The 14,842-nt window shown below is 49.8% G+C and overlaps 1 protein-coding gene and 1 long non-coding RNA gene across 3 annotated transcripts in view; one reads left to right on the forward strand and one right to left on the reverse strand.

The window, feature by feature from the left end:
* Positions 1–282: 282 nt before the first annotated feature.
* Positions 283–10,202, forward strand: LOC129604897 (uncharacterized). Of its 2 annotated transcripts, XR_008696211.1 has the most exons (4): positions 283–1,125; positions 2,710–2,768; positions 9,133–9,378; positions 9,645–10,202. It is a non-coding gene; the product is annotated as an uncharacterized LOC129604897 (long non-coding RNA). The 2 variants fall into 2 exon arrangements; XR_008696210.1 differs by lacking the exons at positions 9,133–9,378; positions 9,645–10,202 and having other exon boundaries at positions 2,710–3,647.
* A 151-nt stretch (positions 10,203–10,353) lies between these two features.
* pvrl2l (PVR cell adhesion molecule related 2 like) overlaps positions 10,354–14,842 on the reverse strand; it is a 95,093-nt gene continuing 90,604 nt past the window's right edge. Inside the window, exon 7 of the mRNA XM_029167800.3 lies at positions 10,354–13,204. Within this exon, the coding sequence (XP_029023633.1) occupies positions 12,570–13,204 (635 nt within the window). The 3' untranslated portion in view covers positions 10,354–12,569. The remainder of the gene's footprint in view (positions 13,205–14,842) is intronic.

A 14,842-nucleotide genomic window follows, 5' to 3' on the forward strand; every position in this document is an offset into this window, starting at 1 on the left:
AGGACCTTTACACAGCGACGCTCCATTCTACAGCAACTGTGCACGTGTAAACTCCAGTCTGCTTGATCCAATCTGAGCTGGATCTCCATAAACCGCAGACTATTAGACCATCTGCTCTGCAGATAAAACACAAACCAAGCTTTTGTAATCGCGTCCAACGACACGCGAGGGATCTGGACGAGGCGGTGGAAGAGTTAAAGCTGGATGCGGTGAGTTCTCCAACTTTAAAGCTCCTCCGATGGAAATAAAGCGGCAAAACTGGATTTTAGGATTAACATCCTTTGGAATCAAGGCGCCTCCGGGGTCACGGGCGCGAGGACTCCCCAGGAGGTGATCGCTCTCTGCAGGTTTGTTTGTTGTGCCTCCTCTGAAACGACGCCATCAGATCCCACTGTGCATCAAATCGCCTGCTGTCTTATTTTAAAACCCCAATTTCCTATTGTTTACCGTCGCATCAGCGCCATCAAAGCCTGTACCAGAGACTCAGAACCAATTTCTTTAGAAATCCGTCCCGCTTTAATAAAGTCAAATAGAAAAATAAGATGGGAGGCAAAGCGTAGGTATGAAATTATGAGAAATAAGAAGAAGGAGACAATTACATCCCACTGCTCCAAGTAAAAGACTAGTTCAGCTGCAGTTTGGAGACATCCACCCACTGAATATATATATTTAAATCATTTATGTCAAACACAACTCACACTTGTCATTCTGCTGCAAACTTGCATCAACAACCATCAAACGAACGTGCTGCTTTGTTCTGTCACAGTGAAATAACATTTAGTGCGTGACTCTTTCCAGTAGCGGCGGAAGCAGAGCTGTGACTCAGACCTGGTCTCACCTCATCCTCAGTCACAGGCAGCTTCCAGTGCTGCTGGTTCCACGGCCTCGTTCTGCAGCGTCAGCAGGTTTCACGTCCAGCGCAGACGGAACCCGGACGAGGTTCTGTAAATGAGGAGGGACGAGACGTGCGCTCCTGCGTTGCCTCATGTTGGCAGCCTGTTGCGTGATGCTGCGTTCAGTGACACCAGCGCACTCACTCACTCACTGACTACAGGTTGCAGCAGCAGTCGTCATCTGCGCCGCCTAATGAGGTTCAGCGCCTCCTCTGACGCCACCACACTCTGTGTTAAGTATTAATGTCTCTGAACCCAAGTTCAAATTAGTGCCCTCACGTTTCAGATCAGAAACACTGAACGTCTTCAACCTTGAACTGAGGAACAGGTGATGATCATGCATCAGAAAGGCTCAACTGAACAGACCTTAATAAAAGAGCAAAGTGCTGCTTGTTGTTAGAGTTCGACCCTTAGTGCTGTAGTTAGTTTCATTCAAAGAGCTCGGCCGCAGACGGACGTTCCTGTTAACAGACGCGACTGCCTCCTTTGGTCTTATCGAATAAAAGCACAGTAAACACCGTTTACTGAGTCGCTCGTCCAGTTGATGGACACGTTCGCACTTTTCTTCCAATGCAATCTTGCTGGAGATAACAGCTGCGCGACTGTTTCCTCGGAATAATTTGTGCCTTGAACAGAAATCAAAAAGGATGTTTAAACCCCAGCAGACAGAGAGCAGAGCCCGCTTTCATGTGTGGAACAGATGGAGGGAGGAAGCGAGGGATGAAAAGCGGGAGCAGACGAAGGAGCGGCAGCTCAGGCATGTTGTTCTTGTTAATGTGAGAGAGGAGGTGCCGGGTGGGAGCGGAGATAACAAGTTAGAACGATAAGGAGAGAGAGAGTAATGAGGGGGGAGAGGGGGAGGCGGGCGGGCGGGCGAGTGAGGACGCGCAGGAGAGGCAGCTTTCATGCAGATTGCGGTGGAAGCTGGGCTTTGAGGTGAGAACCTGTGATGATAAGGAGCGTCTCATAGCTCAGCCCCAATAAGACGCTTAATGCATCCGTACAAAGAACACGCCGGGTCGAAGCCCGTCCGCCAACGGGAGCCGCCGCTGCAGAGGCAGCTAATGCCACGTGTCGTTTTGAGGATAAGACGCCGTTATCTGGAAAAACACCAACAAACAGGAGCCGTGAATTAAGCAGCAGCAGCTGCAGCTCAGACGTCGGGACACTCGAGTACAGAAAGAGCCAAGTACTGGTAATAAGGTCATAGAAGCGCTCATTTAGGAGCCCTCATCCTGCTGGATTCTTTCTATAATTCCTCCCATCACTGTTCAACAGCCGAGCTCCAGTCAGGAGAGACCTGATCATTAGATTTGTTCCCATTTGCCTAAATGTCAGTGTCAAATGTACAAATCCCAAAATAAAGTTTGTTTGAGGAAACTGAGTTATTGGCTCCGCAGTGCATTGTGGGTAATTGACATTTACACACAAGCAGATGTAGATGTTACAGCAGCAGGTAAATGACGAGCTGGCGTTCTGACAGACGGGTTGCGTTCCTGTCTGTCGGCGTGAGGCGTCTTCACACAGCGGATGTGTTGCTACCTGCCGTCTATTAGTCCACGCTTCCAGCAGATCCGTCTCTGCACATCAATATTTTAGCATGACTCATGAGGTTTTCATGGTGCCGGAGACGTCTTCATTTCTCCGAGCAGCAGCTAAATAACAGTGACTCAGCTGCAGGAGGATTTATTTGTCGCGTATCCTCAGACTAACCGCACATACTTTCATTTCCATTGTTATTTTTAGTGACTTTCACTTTGCTGCTGTTTTGCTGCTGTTTCAGAATTGCGTTTTAACGAAATCTTTCCCTCCACAGCGAGAAACGAAGGATGGTAACGAGAGCGGGGTCAAAGATGCGTCGACAGCGAGGAGATAGTGAGTAATAGAAGCATAAACAACGTGAGCGCAGAGAGACAGGCGGTTTCTGCTGCTGCAGGAGATAAGACCCAGGTCTGCAGATAAGTCTGGAGCCTGAGCTTCTGTCTGCACTGGAACAGAGTCCAGGAGGCAGAAACCGTCTCTGTGGAACAGAAGAACCCCGCGTCAGCGTCAGCGACGGAACCATGAGGGCTGTTTGTCTGACTCAGCACAGACGAGGTTCATTAACATCGCGCAGAGAAAAGCCTTTTGAAGTCACAATGATATTTTCTCATTTCCAAACTTAACTTCGAGACTGCGTTTGTGTGTTACCAATATTTGACTTCTACAGGAGATTAAAATAAGTTATTTTAAGTCAAAGTGCTGCAGTAACATTTGTGTTACAATAATTAAACTAGTTAATGACAACCCTCCCTGCAGACCTGACATTTAGAACTGTTTGAATGCTGTAATGTAAACGTAACTATTATCTGGACTTAATTCAAGGTGGACGACGAGCTGTTTGTGGTCACGTGTCCTCCAACACCAACGTTAGAGCTGGAAACGGAGGTCCTGACGCTCGGCGCTTCTTTAAGGAGCGTTTGTCAGCGGGCGTTTGATCGGCCGTGAAGCCGCTGTAGAGGTCAATGGGTCAATGCAAACAGTGGGATGAACAGGATGAAGTCAGTCTGGTTCCGCCCAGAACCTTCTCCACCGCTCAGTTCTCTGCATTTGCTGTAAGCGAACAAAGTGCCTGTGATTTTGACTGTAATTATTTAATCAGCTGTGCAATAGTTGCAATTACAGGAAGCGATGAGCTGCTTGAATGCATAAAGATCCTGCTGCTAATTGTGCAGACAAAGACTCAGCAGTCATTAAAGGTTCTATCTCACACCAGCGAGACTCTGGGAATCACTGCGCTACGTGGACAATTTATTATTACATGAATAAAATATAGTTTCGATTTGTGCCCCAATGTGTGTAGATATAAATGATAAATATGCTAACGTCAGAAACGGATCTCCATGAGAATACGCACAGTGGGCCAGGAGGAAAACGGTGATTATTGGAATTTGGTTAGAGACAAATGAAAAAGAGAAGAGCTGATGGAACGACTCATCCACCACAGAGGACACAGACGGAAACACGGGCTTTATTCCAGCTTTTACCCTTTAAACAACTACTGTGACCCTGGTTCTGACCCTGTTCTGTCACTGGACGGGACAATGCTGCCGGCACTCGTCCACCCACAAAAGACTAAACTGAAGCCTTGTTGAAAACATGGCCGACACCACTTGGTTTCGATTCTGTTCATCACCACGACTGACAAAGTATCACCATAAGTGAATCTTTTTCTTTGCCAAACTTCACAAACAATTCAGCGTCTGTGGTGAGAGGAGCCGCTAACGGAATGAGAAGCCGACCAACGGACAGAAGCAATCTCTGTCTCTGTCCCTGAACGCCGTCGTCTGAGCCGCTACGAAGGCAATAAAAGCCCCAATATCACCGCTTCTGCAAATCCTCCCTCCTGAGCAGAACCGGAGCCTTCGTCCTCAGGCCCAGAAGAAATGAGAGTCGGGCTGTGGCGGCTGAGCCTGGATGCCGCTAATCCAGTGCTGTGTTTATCACAGGCCTCTTCTTCTGTGGTGAAACAGGAGGCCTCGTCTGGCTGAAAGGACAGTTTAAGATATGAAGCATTGACATAGATGCACTGAAAGGTCGACCACGACGGTAGCAAAACATCAGGATCCCATCGTTTTAAAGTCCGACCTCGTCCAACGACGCCAACGCCTCCTTTCTAACCTTCAACGCTGTAGGTCACAGTCTCCACTAAAACCACTGCATCTGCTGTGAAGCTACAGCCTCAAGCTGCCGCGCTACTTCTGACCGTGAATCTTTAATTCCATTGATTTGTTTATCAGAACTAAAAGAAATGCATATACAGTGTCTTAAATTGAAAATCAAAAGGAAAAACAATCCTGCATTCATTCAACATCCATCGAGTGAGAAGAACATGAAACATCTATTTTTGCCTCCATGAAAGAAGCCGCCGCGCTGCAGATACGCAGCAATAATTCCTGCAGACAAGTTAAGATCAACTTGTTCTGTCGGCCTTTGAAATTTCTCAAATAATACATCTTAAGTAGAAGAGAGATCAGAACTCAGAACAGATCTTTTGGCCACAGGCAGAAAAGAAATGATCTCAACGGAATTCAAAAATCCTGAAAGGGTAACAACACGATTCCGATCTTTAACGGCATCTCGAGGAAGATCGAGTTTGACAGATAGGAGCATGCGGAGAAGTCGAGGCAGCGAGAAACAGTCTGACTCCTGCAGCGACGGCAGCTTTCGGGCGCCGAGACGGAGACGGGGGAGTTTCTGGCTCCGTTCTGCACTCAACGTGTTCAGAACTCAGCAGAACCGAGATGCAGATACGAACTCTGAATCCAACGCACAAGTGAAATTTTGACAGCTGCTGCTGCAAAACGTCCCAAAAGACGTTGGGAAAGATGCAAATCAACAGCTGCAGACTCACAGTCGCGTATGACAGTGGAAGCTAGCTGGACGTAGCGCCCGCTCGTCTGTTTGTGACTCTGATACCGAGACCTGCGGTTCTGCGGTTCTGACGGAGCCGTGGAAACCTTCCAGGCGGCTTCCTGTCAGAAGGCCGTGCGCTGTGGTGGGAAAGGGCTCGGCTCGGACTGGGCCTCCAGCCAAACGCTTCCATGCAGCCGGCGCAGTGAGCTAACGCTAACCCGGGCTCAGGTGCACTCACGTTAACAGTCCCCGACCGTCCATAAAGAAATTAGCTTCAAATCAGCAGGCGCGGAGCTTCCACTAATACGCCTGCACTCGCTCCCCTGGGTGATATCAGGCTGTGGCTGGATCTTCAAATATTGATTTTAATTGTTAAATATGTAGGAAAGCTGCTCCGTGCAGGACGGGGGGATTCCTGCAGCTCTGCTCGGTTCTGACACCCAGGAATTTAAAGAGGACTTTGCAGAAACCAAACTGAGCTCGAGTAAAGTTTGAAGGTTGTCGGTGGCATTAAAGGCCCGACTGCCTGTGAGCTTCGGAGCTTATGACCTTAAGATCGCCAGCGCACACTCACAAAACATATTAGCTGTCGCTCCACAAACAGCTCATTTAGCAGCGAAGCACGATCCGTCTCACTTTTTCCCGCAGGAGAGAAACGGCGGCACCAAAAACCCTGGGCGCCGACCTGACGGATGGGGATATGTACAGTTGTGATAAGGCAAAAACAGCGCGGACTAAATGTGACACCTTCCAGATTCGCATCACGGTTTATCTGCCTTTGCGAGGAATGAAGTGTCACAGAGCACTTTGGGAGTTCCAGCTCGGAACGAAACCCGTGCCTCGCCTTTAAAGAAACAGCGGAGGATTCAGATTAGACACTGACGAGTTAATTGATTTCTAAAGCCTTGAACTTAAATGATTTTCTTGCTTGATACACAGCAGCATCAAGTGATGTGTACGCACGCATCCTCCGGTGGCTGCATGTTGGGAATTAATCCTTGGTCCTAATCTTCCAATCGATAGAAAAGCAAGCGTTTATTCTGGTAAAGGAGTAAAAAGCCCGTTTGTCAGATTTGATGCTGGTTCTGTTTGTTATCATTCTGTGGTTCTCTCTCAACCCGAGCAGCACCGATGAAGCTGGGCTCCCGTCCAACACAGCAGAGCTCTGCACCGTGGAAAACATCTGTTTTGGTAAGCGCTGTAATCTTTTCAGGCACAAAGGCTGGAACAGACGAAAGGTAGAAGAATCCCCCCGAGGGCAACGGCGGCCGCGCTTTAACAAACTCAAAGTTCCCTGAAATGAGTCAGACGCAGCGTAAAGTGGAGAAATGATTAAAAATCTGTGGGAAAAAGTCACGGATTAAAAGGGAATTATTACAACTGATGGTTTCATCTGCTTGGAATAAAAACAGGATCGTGACTGACGTCTGAGATGATCGTGTGACGGTTGGTTTCGTTTAGGTTTCGTCAACAAGCGGATTTTGCTGTAATGGACCTGAAACCTTCCTTTCACAAAACCACAAATAGCAGGAGTTGAGGAGTTTTAAACCTTTACTGCAGAGACGGTCTTTTTCAGGTTGGAGCTCATCCTTCGACAGATCGAGGGCTTGTTTGCAGAAATCAAATGTTGTCAAGGCCACGTTTACTGAATTCTAAAAAGTCTTAGTGAATATTTTTCTAATTCAGATATTTTCAAGGATTTTAAACTGAAGAGAATCCTGGTGGTCAAAATATTTTATTTATAGAAAGCCTATTTGACTCTGAGGGCTCGAAAAGTTTGGAGGAGTCTGTGCTTTTACAGTGTTATGCTAATATCTTCATCTCTGACTGAAGGTGTCAGATTTTACGAGTTTAACAAACAAAAAGCAGATCTTAATGATGTTGAGACAAGACTGAGAGCCACAGCATCAAGTAGAAACCCAGTGTATGGACACGGACATGGTCATTTCTTCCTGTCAGACACAAGCTGAGGACACGACCACCCTGAGCTCCATGGGCTCCCTGAGCTCCTGAGCTCCTGTCCTTCAGTGTTTCACATCCCAGATTAAGCCGAGGTCTACAATCACGTCTGGGTTCAGCGCAGGTTAACAGCAATGCTCCTCTCAAAGCAGCAAAGCGATGACAAAACAGAGAAGATGCTGTTTCCTCCGTTGGCTCCACATACTTGAAGGATCAAAGGGCCTTTTGATCCAGCGGTACAAAGAGAAAGGGGTCACCTGGGTGGGAGGAAATGAAGGCCTTAATGTCTCTGCCCAAAAAGAAGCACAACAGGCCCATGAAAGTGCCTTTGTGTGAGCATCAGTGTCAAGGTCACCATCAGTGACTAGAGTCTAACATCTCCAGCTGCCAACATTATATCGGCTGACGCAGCGCTCGGAATCAACTTAATGGCTGAGCTATTTCTAGATTCCAGGGGTCAGAGGAGGCCACGTTCAAAAAGGGCCCCTTAAATCCCATTCACCAAAGACACGCTCCAGGATTCTTAAGTGAATTGAAATTTCATTTTTGGTTTGAAATGACTTGATCGGAGGCGACTGTATTCTCATGAAAGGATGAGCACAGAGCAGCACTCGCCCCGAAGGGCTCAGTGAACACGAGGCCCGATGAGAGGACGGCGGTGGAAACGAGGGGAACCGGGGGAGGGGGGTCTGACAAGGACCGGGTCCTGGCTGGAGCGGGTCCTGGCTGGAGTGGGTCCTGGCTGGAGCGGGCTCACGGCAGGACCGGGTCCTGGCTGGACCGGGTCCTGGCTGGACTAGGGCCACAGCAGGAGGATCAGCGGAGACCAGAGGTCCGTTTGCGTGTGCAGGTCCCAGAGGATGAGGATGCTGTTCACATCATGCCTTAAATGACTGTATCTGATGCAGAGGACGCGACTGCAGCGACGCACTGTGCTCGGCTGTGCATGAAAATCAGAGGAGGCAGAAAAGTAGCGCTGACGCGGGGGAAATGCTCCGAACGCGTCCAGGAGATAAGTAAAGATGGAGGCAACACGAAAAGCAGACTTTGGAATTTAACATATATCCTCTAAACCTGAAACCCAAACACAGAAAAGCTGTGATGAATGAGTGGTCTAAGTATAGAATCCATCCTGAGCTCTGCGTTCGCTAAATTGGTTACAGAGAACAAGGAGACCTCTTCTAAGCACCGTTGTTAGGAGGCAGCTCCATCCTCATCTCCTGGGGTCTCAGTTGGCCCCGGCTTTCACTGGATTAACCACAAGAACTGAGCCTATAATGAGTAATAGGCCTCCTCCTCCACTTCTATCTCGCCTTCCTCCTCCTTCAGAAGAAGCCGGGAGATAATGCGGAACACTTTCATGCCTTCTGCTGAATTAAACATTGCGCGAACAGCTTGTACTGGGCGCTAACGCTCCAGCAAAGAGCGAGAGAATGTGAAAAAGGAGAATATATATACAATTCCGCCTCTGCACCGAGGTCCCTGGAGCCCGGAGAACATTCCTTTACAATTAAGATCTGTCGCCGAGGACAGCTCCTGTTTGTGTTGACGGCCACAGGCCAGACTCAGACGAGGCTCCTCGAACGCCTCGGACCTCCTCCGTGATGCCTTCACTGTCGCAGCTGGAGACCCCACTCTGTCGCCTTCACACTCCAACCAATTGCCTCCGCGAGGAGCAAATCTGTCCATCTCCAACTTCAGGCGCGTGGTGAATAATTGACAGCGTTTCAAACACCCTCCATCTCACATGGTTTACAGAAAAAAAACGGTGATGTCTTCTCATCCCCTCCACAGGGGCCCAGGTTTCACTTTGTGCTCTGCCTCTATTCTCTTTTAACCGCCTCCACTCTGATGCCTTTCTCTCGGCCTGTTTGCTATTCCCCAGACGCAGCAGCCAGCTCCCGTCCTCCCCACCCTCGGTTCCACTCTCTTTCCCTCTGACGGAGCCAAGTGACCTGTTACCGCCTCCGCTGCTTGGCAGCAAGGACAAGACTTTACAGGGTCCCGATTAGGATCTGAGCCTCCCAGAGCAGCCCCCCCGCCGGGCCGGGAGCGGTGGGACCAGCCATCGGACCGTCATGTCCCTCACATCAGACGACCTGCAGTCGCTACAGTCAGGAGATTCAAGATGGTAATTATATTCATTATGATTAAATCTACTTTTTATTCTCATTGAAGAGAAATAATCTTGTCAAGCATCATTCATAGGAACTATTTGTTTTAACCTTGAGAGTTTTAGATGTAAACTCTATTAAAAAGCGATAGCAGCTTTAAAGAGTCATTATCTTGAACTTCTCAAGTTTCCTGCTTATATCAAGTCTTTACAGTTAAGATGTGTCACATACGTAGAACAATAGCAGCATTTTATCCGTCATTTTTTACTTATTCTATTTACAGATCGTCTTCTCACTTCATCAGAGGAGCTTTTATCTACATTACAGACTACTGGGTTGTTTGAAGAGGTTGATTCAACAAATGAAGGCACCGAATTCTTTGACCTTGTTTGAATTGGGCATAAAAATCTAAAGAGGAAGCATGCATTAATACTGTGGCTGCAAAAGCTGGTGGAATCATGATCAGAGGCCACAACTGGAGACAGTCTGTAAAGCGTGAGCCCAGTCCACCCAAGGTCAAAGGTCACGGGCTCTGCAGCCTCCTCACAGCGTCTTCTCTTTGTTACGCCGTTAGCCTGGTACGCGCTAGTTAGCCTGCTACACGCTAGCTAGAGTGTACCATGCTAACTAGCGGCTTCACATTTACATTAGTTTTCTAGAAAAGGTGTTAAATCTTAGTCATTGCAGCTTTAACACTTCCTCCAGCAGAGTCAGCTCCACACTATTTATAGATGATAACCCAGCTCTGCTTAATTAATTACCAGTTTTTCCACAGAGATTGTTTCAGACTTTCCTTTTTTATTGGAAACGGGTTGAACAAAAAAAAACCCTTCAGACTGATGAGTCTTCTCGAGTACACGAACACCGCGAGAATCTGGGACTAATTAAGCACCAAAGTTGTGATCACAGTCGAATGTTTAGCGCTGCAGCGCCGGGAGGAGCCTCTGGAGACGGGATGTGCTGATGCGGACGAACGACGGCCGAAGCAGCTGCAGAGGCACGAGACCGACTCCCTCCAAAAAGCCAGCCTTTTATTTTGAAAATCATGAACATTCATCACCATTTCAACAGTTACATTTCAAATATGATGAGAAAATATTTTTTCCATATGGTAAAATCATAAAAAGCATCTTTAAAATGCGGGTTCTGAGCGTGAGGCCCATTTGGGACGCTGCTGTCTTTATGAACACCGTCCTCCAGAGACAAGCGTCTAGATCTTGCAGCATGCACGCACCCCGCGGAGCTGGAAGCAAACTTCAGTACTTGAATCCGAGCTGTGCGGCAGTGATGAAATAAAAAAAAGTCCAACAATATGAGACGAGGGTGGCAGCAGAACTTAGCGAGCGGCTGCGTCTCATTGGCAACTCGTCAATAAACACAGAGTTGTGATGAAGTGCTTCCACTGAAATGCACTGTAACATAGCAAATAGAGCTTTTTTACAGAGAAACAGACTCCACAGTGTATAATGTTCCACAACAACCAACAACAATGGACCTGTGAGGACGAAGTGGGGAAACAGCAGAGCTACAACAAACCAACCATCTGGCTCCAGTTTCACGTTTGACCCACAGAATTTCAGAATGTTCGTGTTCACTTTGGGCGACACAGAATAATTAGCACAACATTCCGGATGCATCACGTGAGGCTCATTGACCTTTCCTGGGTTCAAGACCATCGCATTCCTGAGGTTCCCTCATCATCACCTCCTTCCTCAGAACGTTTAAGGTGGAAAATGATCCTTTTTTAGTTCTACGGTTCTGCTCCTGTTCTGTCCCTGCACATCCCAAACCTTTAATAATGATAATTCAGCTCATGAGGAAAACTCCACCCGTGCTGTGAGTAAAAACTAGACTCAATAAGGCAAATGTGCTCCAGAAACACAGATTCTTCCACCAACTGGTTAAAAATGCAATTTGTGACGTTACCTTATTAATCACAGTCTCACTCCTGGTTTTCATACACTTTGACAATAAAAAGCAGAGATTGTGAGTCTGGGATCTCATTTACAGTAGCTTGCGCTCACATCTCTTCAAATGTGTCTCAGACCGTGTCTCTCCATCCAATCAGAACACAGAACATGGAATAATCCCGTTCATAGCCTAAGAACATTCTGCGGGTCATGGAAAATGAATACATGAAATACAGCAGCCTCCCACAAAGCCGGGGAATATTTGCCTCGCTGAATGCGACCCAGATAGGAATATAAATACGAGTTATCCCCTTCTCCCTGCACACATCACTGCGGCACTCGTAAGCCGCCCATTATGTAAATAAAGAAGGAGAAATAGATGTAATGTGTGCGGGGAAGTACAGAGAAGGAGCAGGAGGAGGAAGGAGGGAGTTGGAGACAGAGAAAAGTTTTACCCATTTAATGAGTCATTACAGACCCAATTTGGAACCGTGTGACTCTGGAGGCTCCTGGTGCGTCTGTTCCCAAGCGAGATCAACACCATTACACAACAGCAACGACAACAACACGACGTCCACGACAGCGGTAACAACAACTGCGCCCAGTATATAGATGCTGCACACCATTAACACCACAGCCAGCCACACATTAGCACACTGGTAAGTCTGTTATGTAACGCAGTTCCGTGGCCCTGCTTCAGCGGCACCATCACAAAAGCAGGTGGTGTCGCAGGGAGGGGGCGAGAAGAACCGGGTCGCTCCACAAAGACGGGGGCGGAGTCAGCGGCGGCACCGAGCTCCTGCTTTTATTTTGAAACTGGGAGGATGTGGGCGGGGCGGCTCCAGCGTGGCTTCCTGGTGCGGTAGAAAACACGAACACTGCAGTCACTCAGCACACGATCACAAACGCGCAAAGCTGGAGAAACGAGGACACGGCGCCGGGCGGCGCCGCGTCACGCTTCGGCTTCTCTTTTCTCAGATTTCGCTGACACTGAATAAACTTGCCAAGTCTCCATGATACAGTTACACACAGTCACAGATGTCACTTCTATACAACAACTTCCTGTTTCCTTTAGACTCTTTTTTTTAAAAGCCCCTCATTATAAAACCTCATCGTCGAGCGCAGAAGGTGGCATCTGTTCGAGCGGGTTGAATGTTAAGCAGGTGTTTATCTGATGGAGGCAATGTTAAGTCATTGGTGGGGCTGGCGTAGACCCCCCCCAACACACAGCGTATCCACGCTTTCCTTTCCCTCCTTCCCTCTTTTCCTTTCCTTTCCTCCTTTCCTTTCCTAACCACTCAAACATAAATTGCAGTCCGGGAAATGACAGAACCATCTCTCTGCGACTCCATGTCGTCGTCCAGGTACACGTCCATCTCCTCTTCGTTGCCGTGGCCTCTGCGGACCTGATAGGCCGGGGGCAGCATGTTCCCGCCCCCTCCCACGCCGCCGAAGCCGTCGTAGCGCTCCTCTTCGTCCTCCATGCTGTCGTCCAGGTCAAACTTCCTCCTCTCGGCGTCGCCCACGTCTCCGCTGAGGAGGATGTCGTGGGACGAGGGCGTGTTTCCTCCGGAGGCGTGGTGCAGGTGGTGGTGGTGGTAGTCGTTGGCCGTCTCCGTCAGCGTCCCGGTGGCATCGCACCCCTCCCGGTACGTGTAGATGGGCCCGTTGTTGTTGGCGCCGGTGCCGTTCTTGCTGCCGTTGCTCCCGGCGCCGCTGAACAGCAGCCGGGCCTTGTTGCCATAGTCTCCTCCATTGCTGCCCCCGCTTCCCGTTGCCATGGAGTCCCCGCTGCTGGGGAAGCCGCGCCGCTGCTGCCGGCGGCCGCGCGTCAGCAGGACGGTTACGAGGCCGACGACCAAGAGCAGCGCCAGGAGGGAGCCGATGACGGCGCCCGCCACCACGCCCGCACTGGACGGATCCTCCAGGGCTTCTGCAGAGGGATGGAGGGGTTGGAAGGAGGGATGGAAAAATGGGTGAAAAAATAGAAAAAGGCAGGAGTTGGTGGCTGATTGTGAGGAAGTCAGCTCAGCTGTGAGGAGGTGTTGCTGCTCTTCTTGTTTTTAAGTGTGCTGTGGTGATAATAGCAGTGTCGTCTTCTACGTGTGTACAATCCTCTTACAAGTGTGCAGTAATGTTCTCCTCAGTGTAATCCCTCGGTGAGGGTGCTGTCAGTCATGGCTGGGATCAGGCTGAGTGGGACTCATTCATTCGCTCCCAGCAGCTCGTTCTGCTCTACACACACGTCCAGCCTCTGGCAGCTGAGCGGCCTCTACCCGATACGTCCTCTGTGGGTGTGAGCCGCGCTCCCGTTTCAGCCGAGGAGCGAAACCAGAGCGGGAGGCGGGTTCAGCGTGTTAGCAAACAGCAGCGTCGGGCGCCGTGTGAAGGTGAGAGCGGCGCCACAGTCAGACAGACACACAACACGGGACACACAGGAAGCGGGTCAGCGCAAAGTCGCGCCTGGAAAGTGCCACAGCGCCGGCGCTCCCTGGAGCCGCTCGCCATCTGCCTCCACGCCCCCCTCTCTCTCCTCCTGCTCGTCCTCCCATCGCTCACCCGCCCCCCCGCTGTCCGAGCGCCGGCTCCGCTCACAGATCAGCAGCGCGTTAAGGTTAAGGTTCGGCCCATGCCAGCGTCTGAGAGGATTCTCTGCAGGAGCAGGAGAGAAGAACCAGGCCCGGCCCAGTATCTGAGCGAGTGCGTTCACGCTGGGCCACAAGGAGCAGGAAGGAGGAGCAGGAGCAGGTCCACCGCTGCCCGGCCCGAGAGCGCCGGACCCACGCTGGCTCCTTTAAGGAGCAGCAGGGGGCCGACGCGCTTCCTGCTTTATGCTAATAGCAGCGCGGCGCTGCCAGCTCTCCTGGCAAACACAGCAGTCAACGCCAATCAAACAATCTGAGCTTGGCTGGAAGCAGCGCCGCGCGGAGCGCCGCGCCAGCGAGGGAATGACATTTCCTTTCCCTCCTGTGAAATCACGTTGGACATTAAATCATGATCTGCGCGGCGCTGGCGACTATGAACAACGCTAACAGAAGCGGCGCGCGGCGCGCGAGCGAGTGAGCTGCGAACCTGTGATTTCTACAAATTGATTCTGAGGAAGGAGGTGCGAGAGGAGCAACTGGCAGGAGGCGGAGGGTTCAGGGAGGGGGGGGGGTAGACAGACGGCTGGGGACGGAGGCGGGACTCCGGGGACAGGATGTGAGGTCTAAATTAGGGGCCGGCTCTGGTGACATCCAGCTGAAGCGTCAGCAGGCGTTCAGGATGATGAATCCAACTTTCCCTGTCCTACTTTTCTCTCTGTGCAAACTTAGCGACTGGCGGCGGAACGCAACACGGGGCCAAAGTGTTATTTATATTTATTGTCCCATTGATATTTTAAGCATTAGTGCCATTCATCAGCTGCCTGAGTGAGAGATGGCTGAATAATGGCCTGTCGTGAAAGGTCTTTGGTGGCTGGCGTCCTGTTAATCAAGTGCTTAAGAATCTATTATGCTCCATAGGCTATAAAGAACAATGTTCCTACGAAGGCCCATTAGCGCCGGCGTGTTCATTTTTCAATAAATGGCGG

The sequence above is a fragment of the Betta splendens genome, chromosome 11 (genome assembly GCF_900634795.4).
Source record: "Betta splendens chromosome 11, fBetSpl5.4, whole genome shotgun sequence".
NCBI classification, from domain to species: Eukaryota; Metazoa; Chordata; class Actinopteri; order Anabantiformes; family Osphronemidae; genus Betta; species Betta splendens.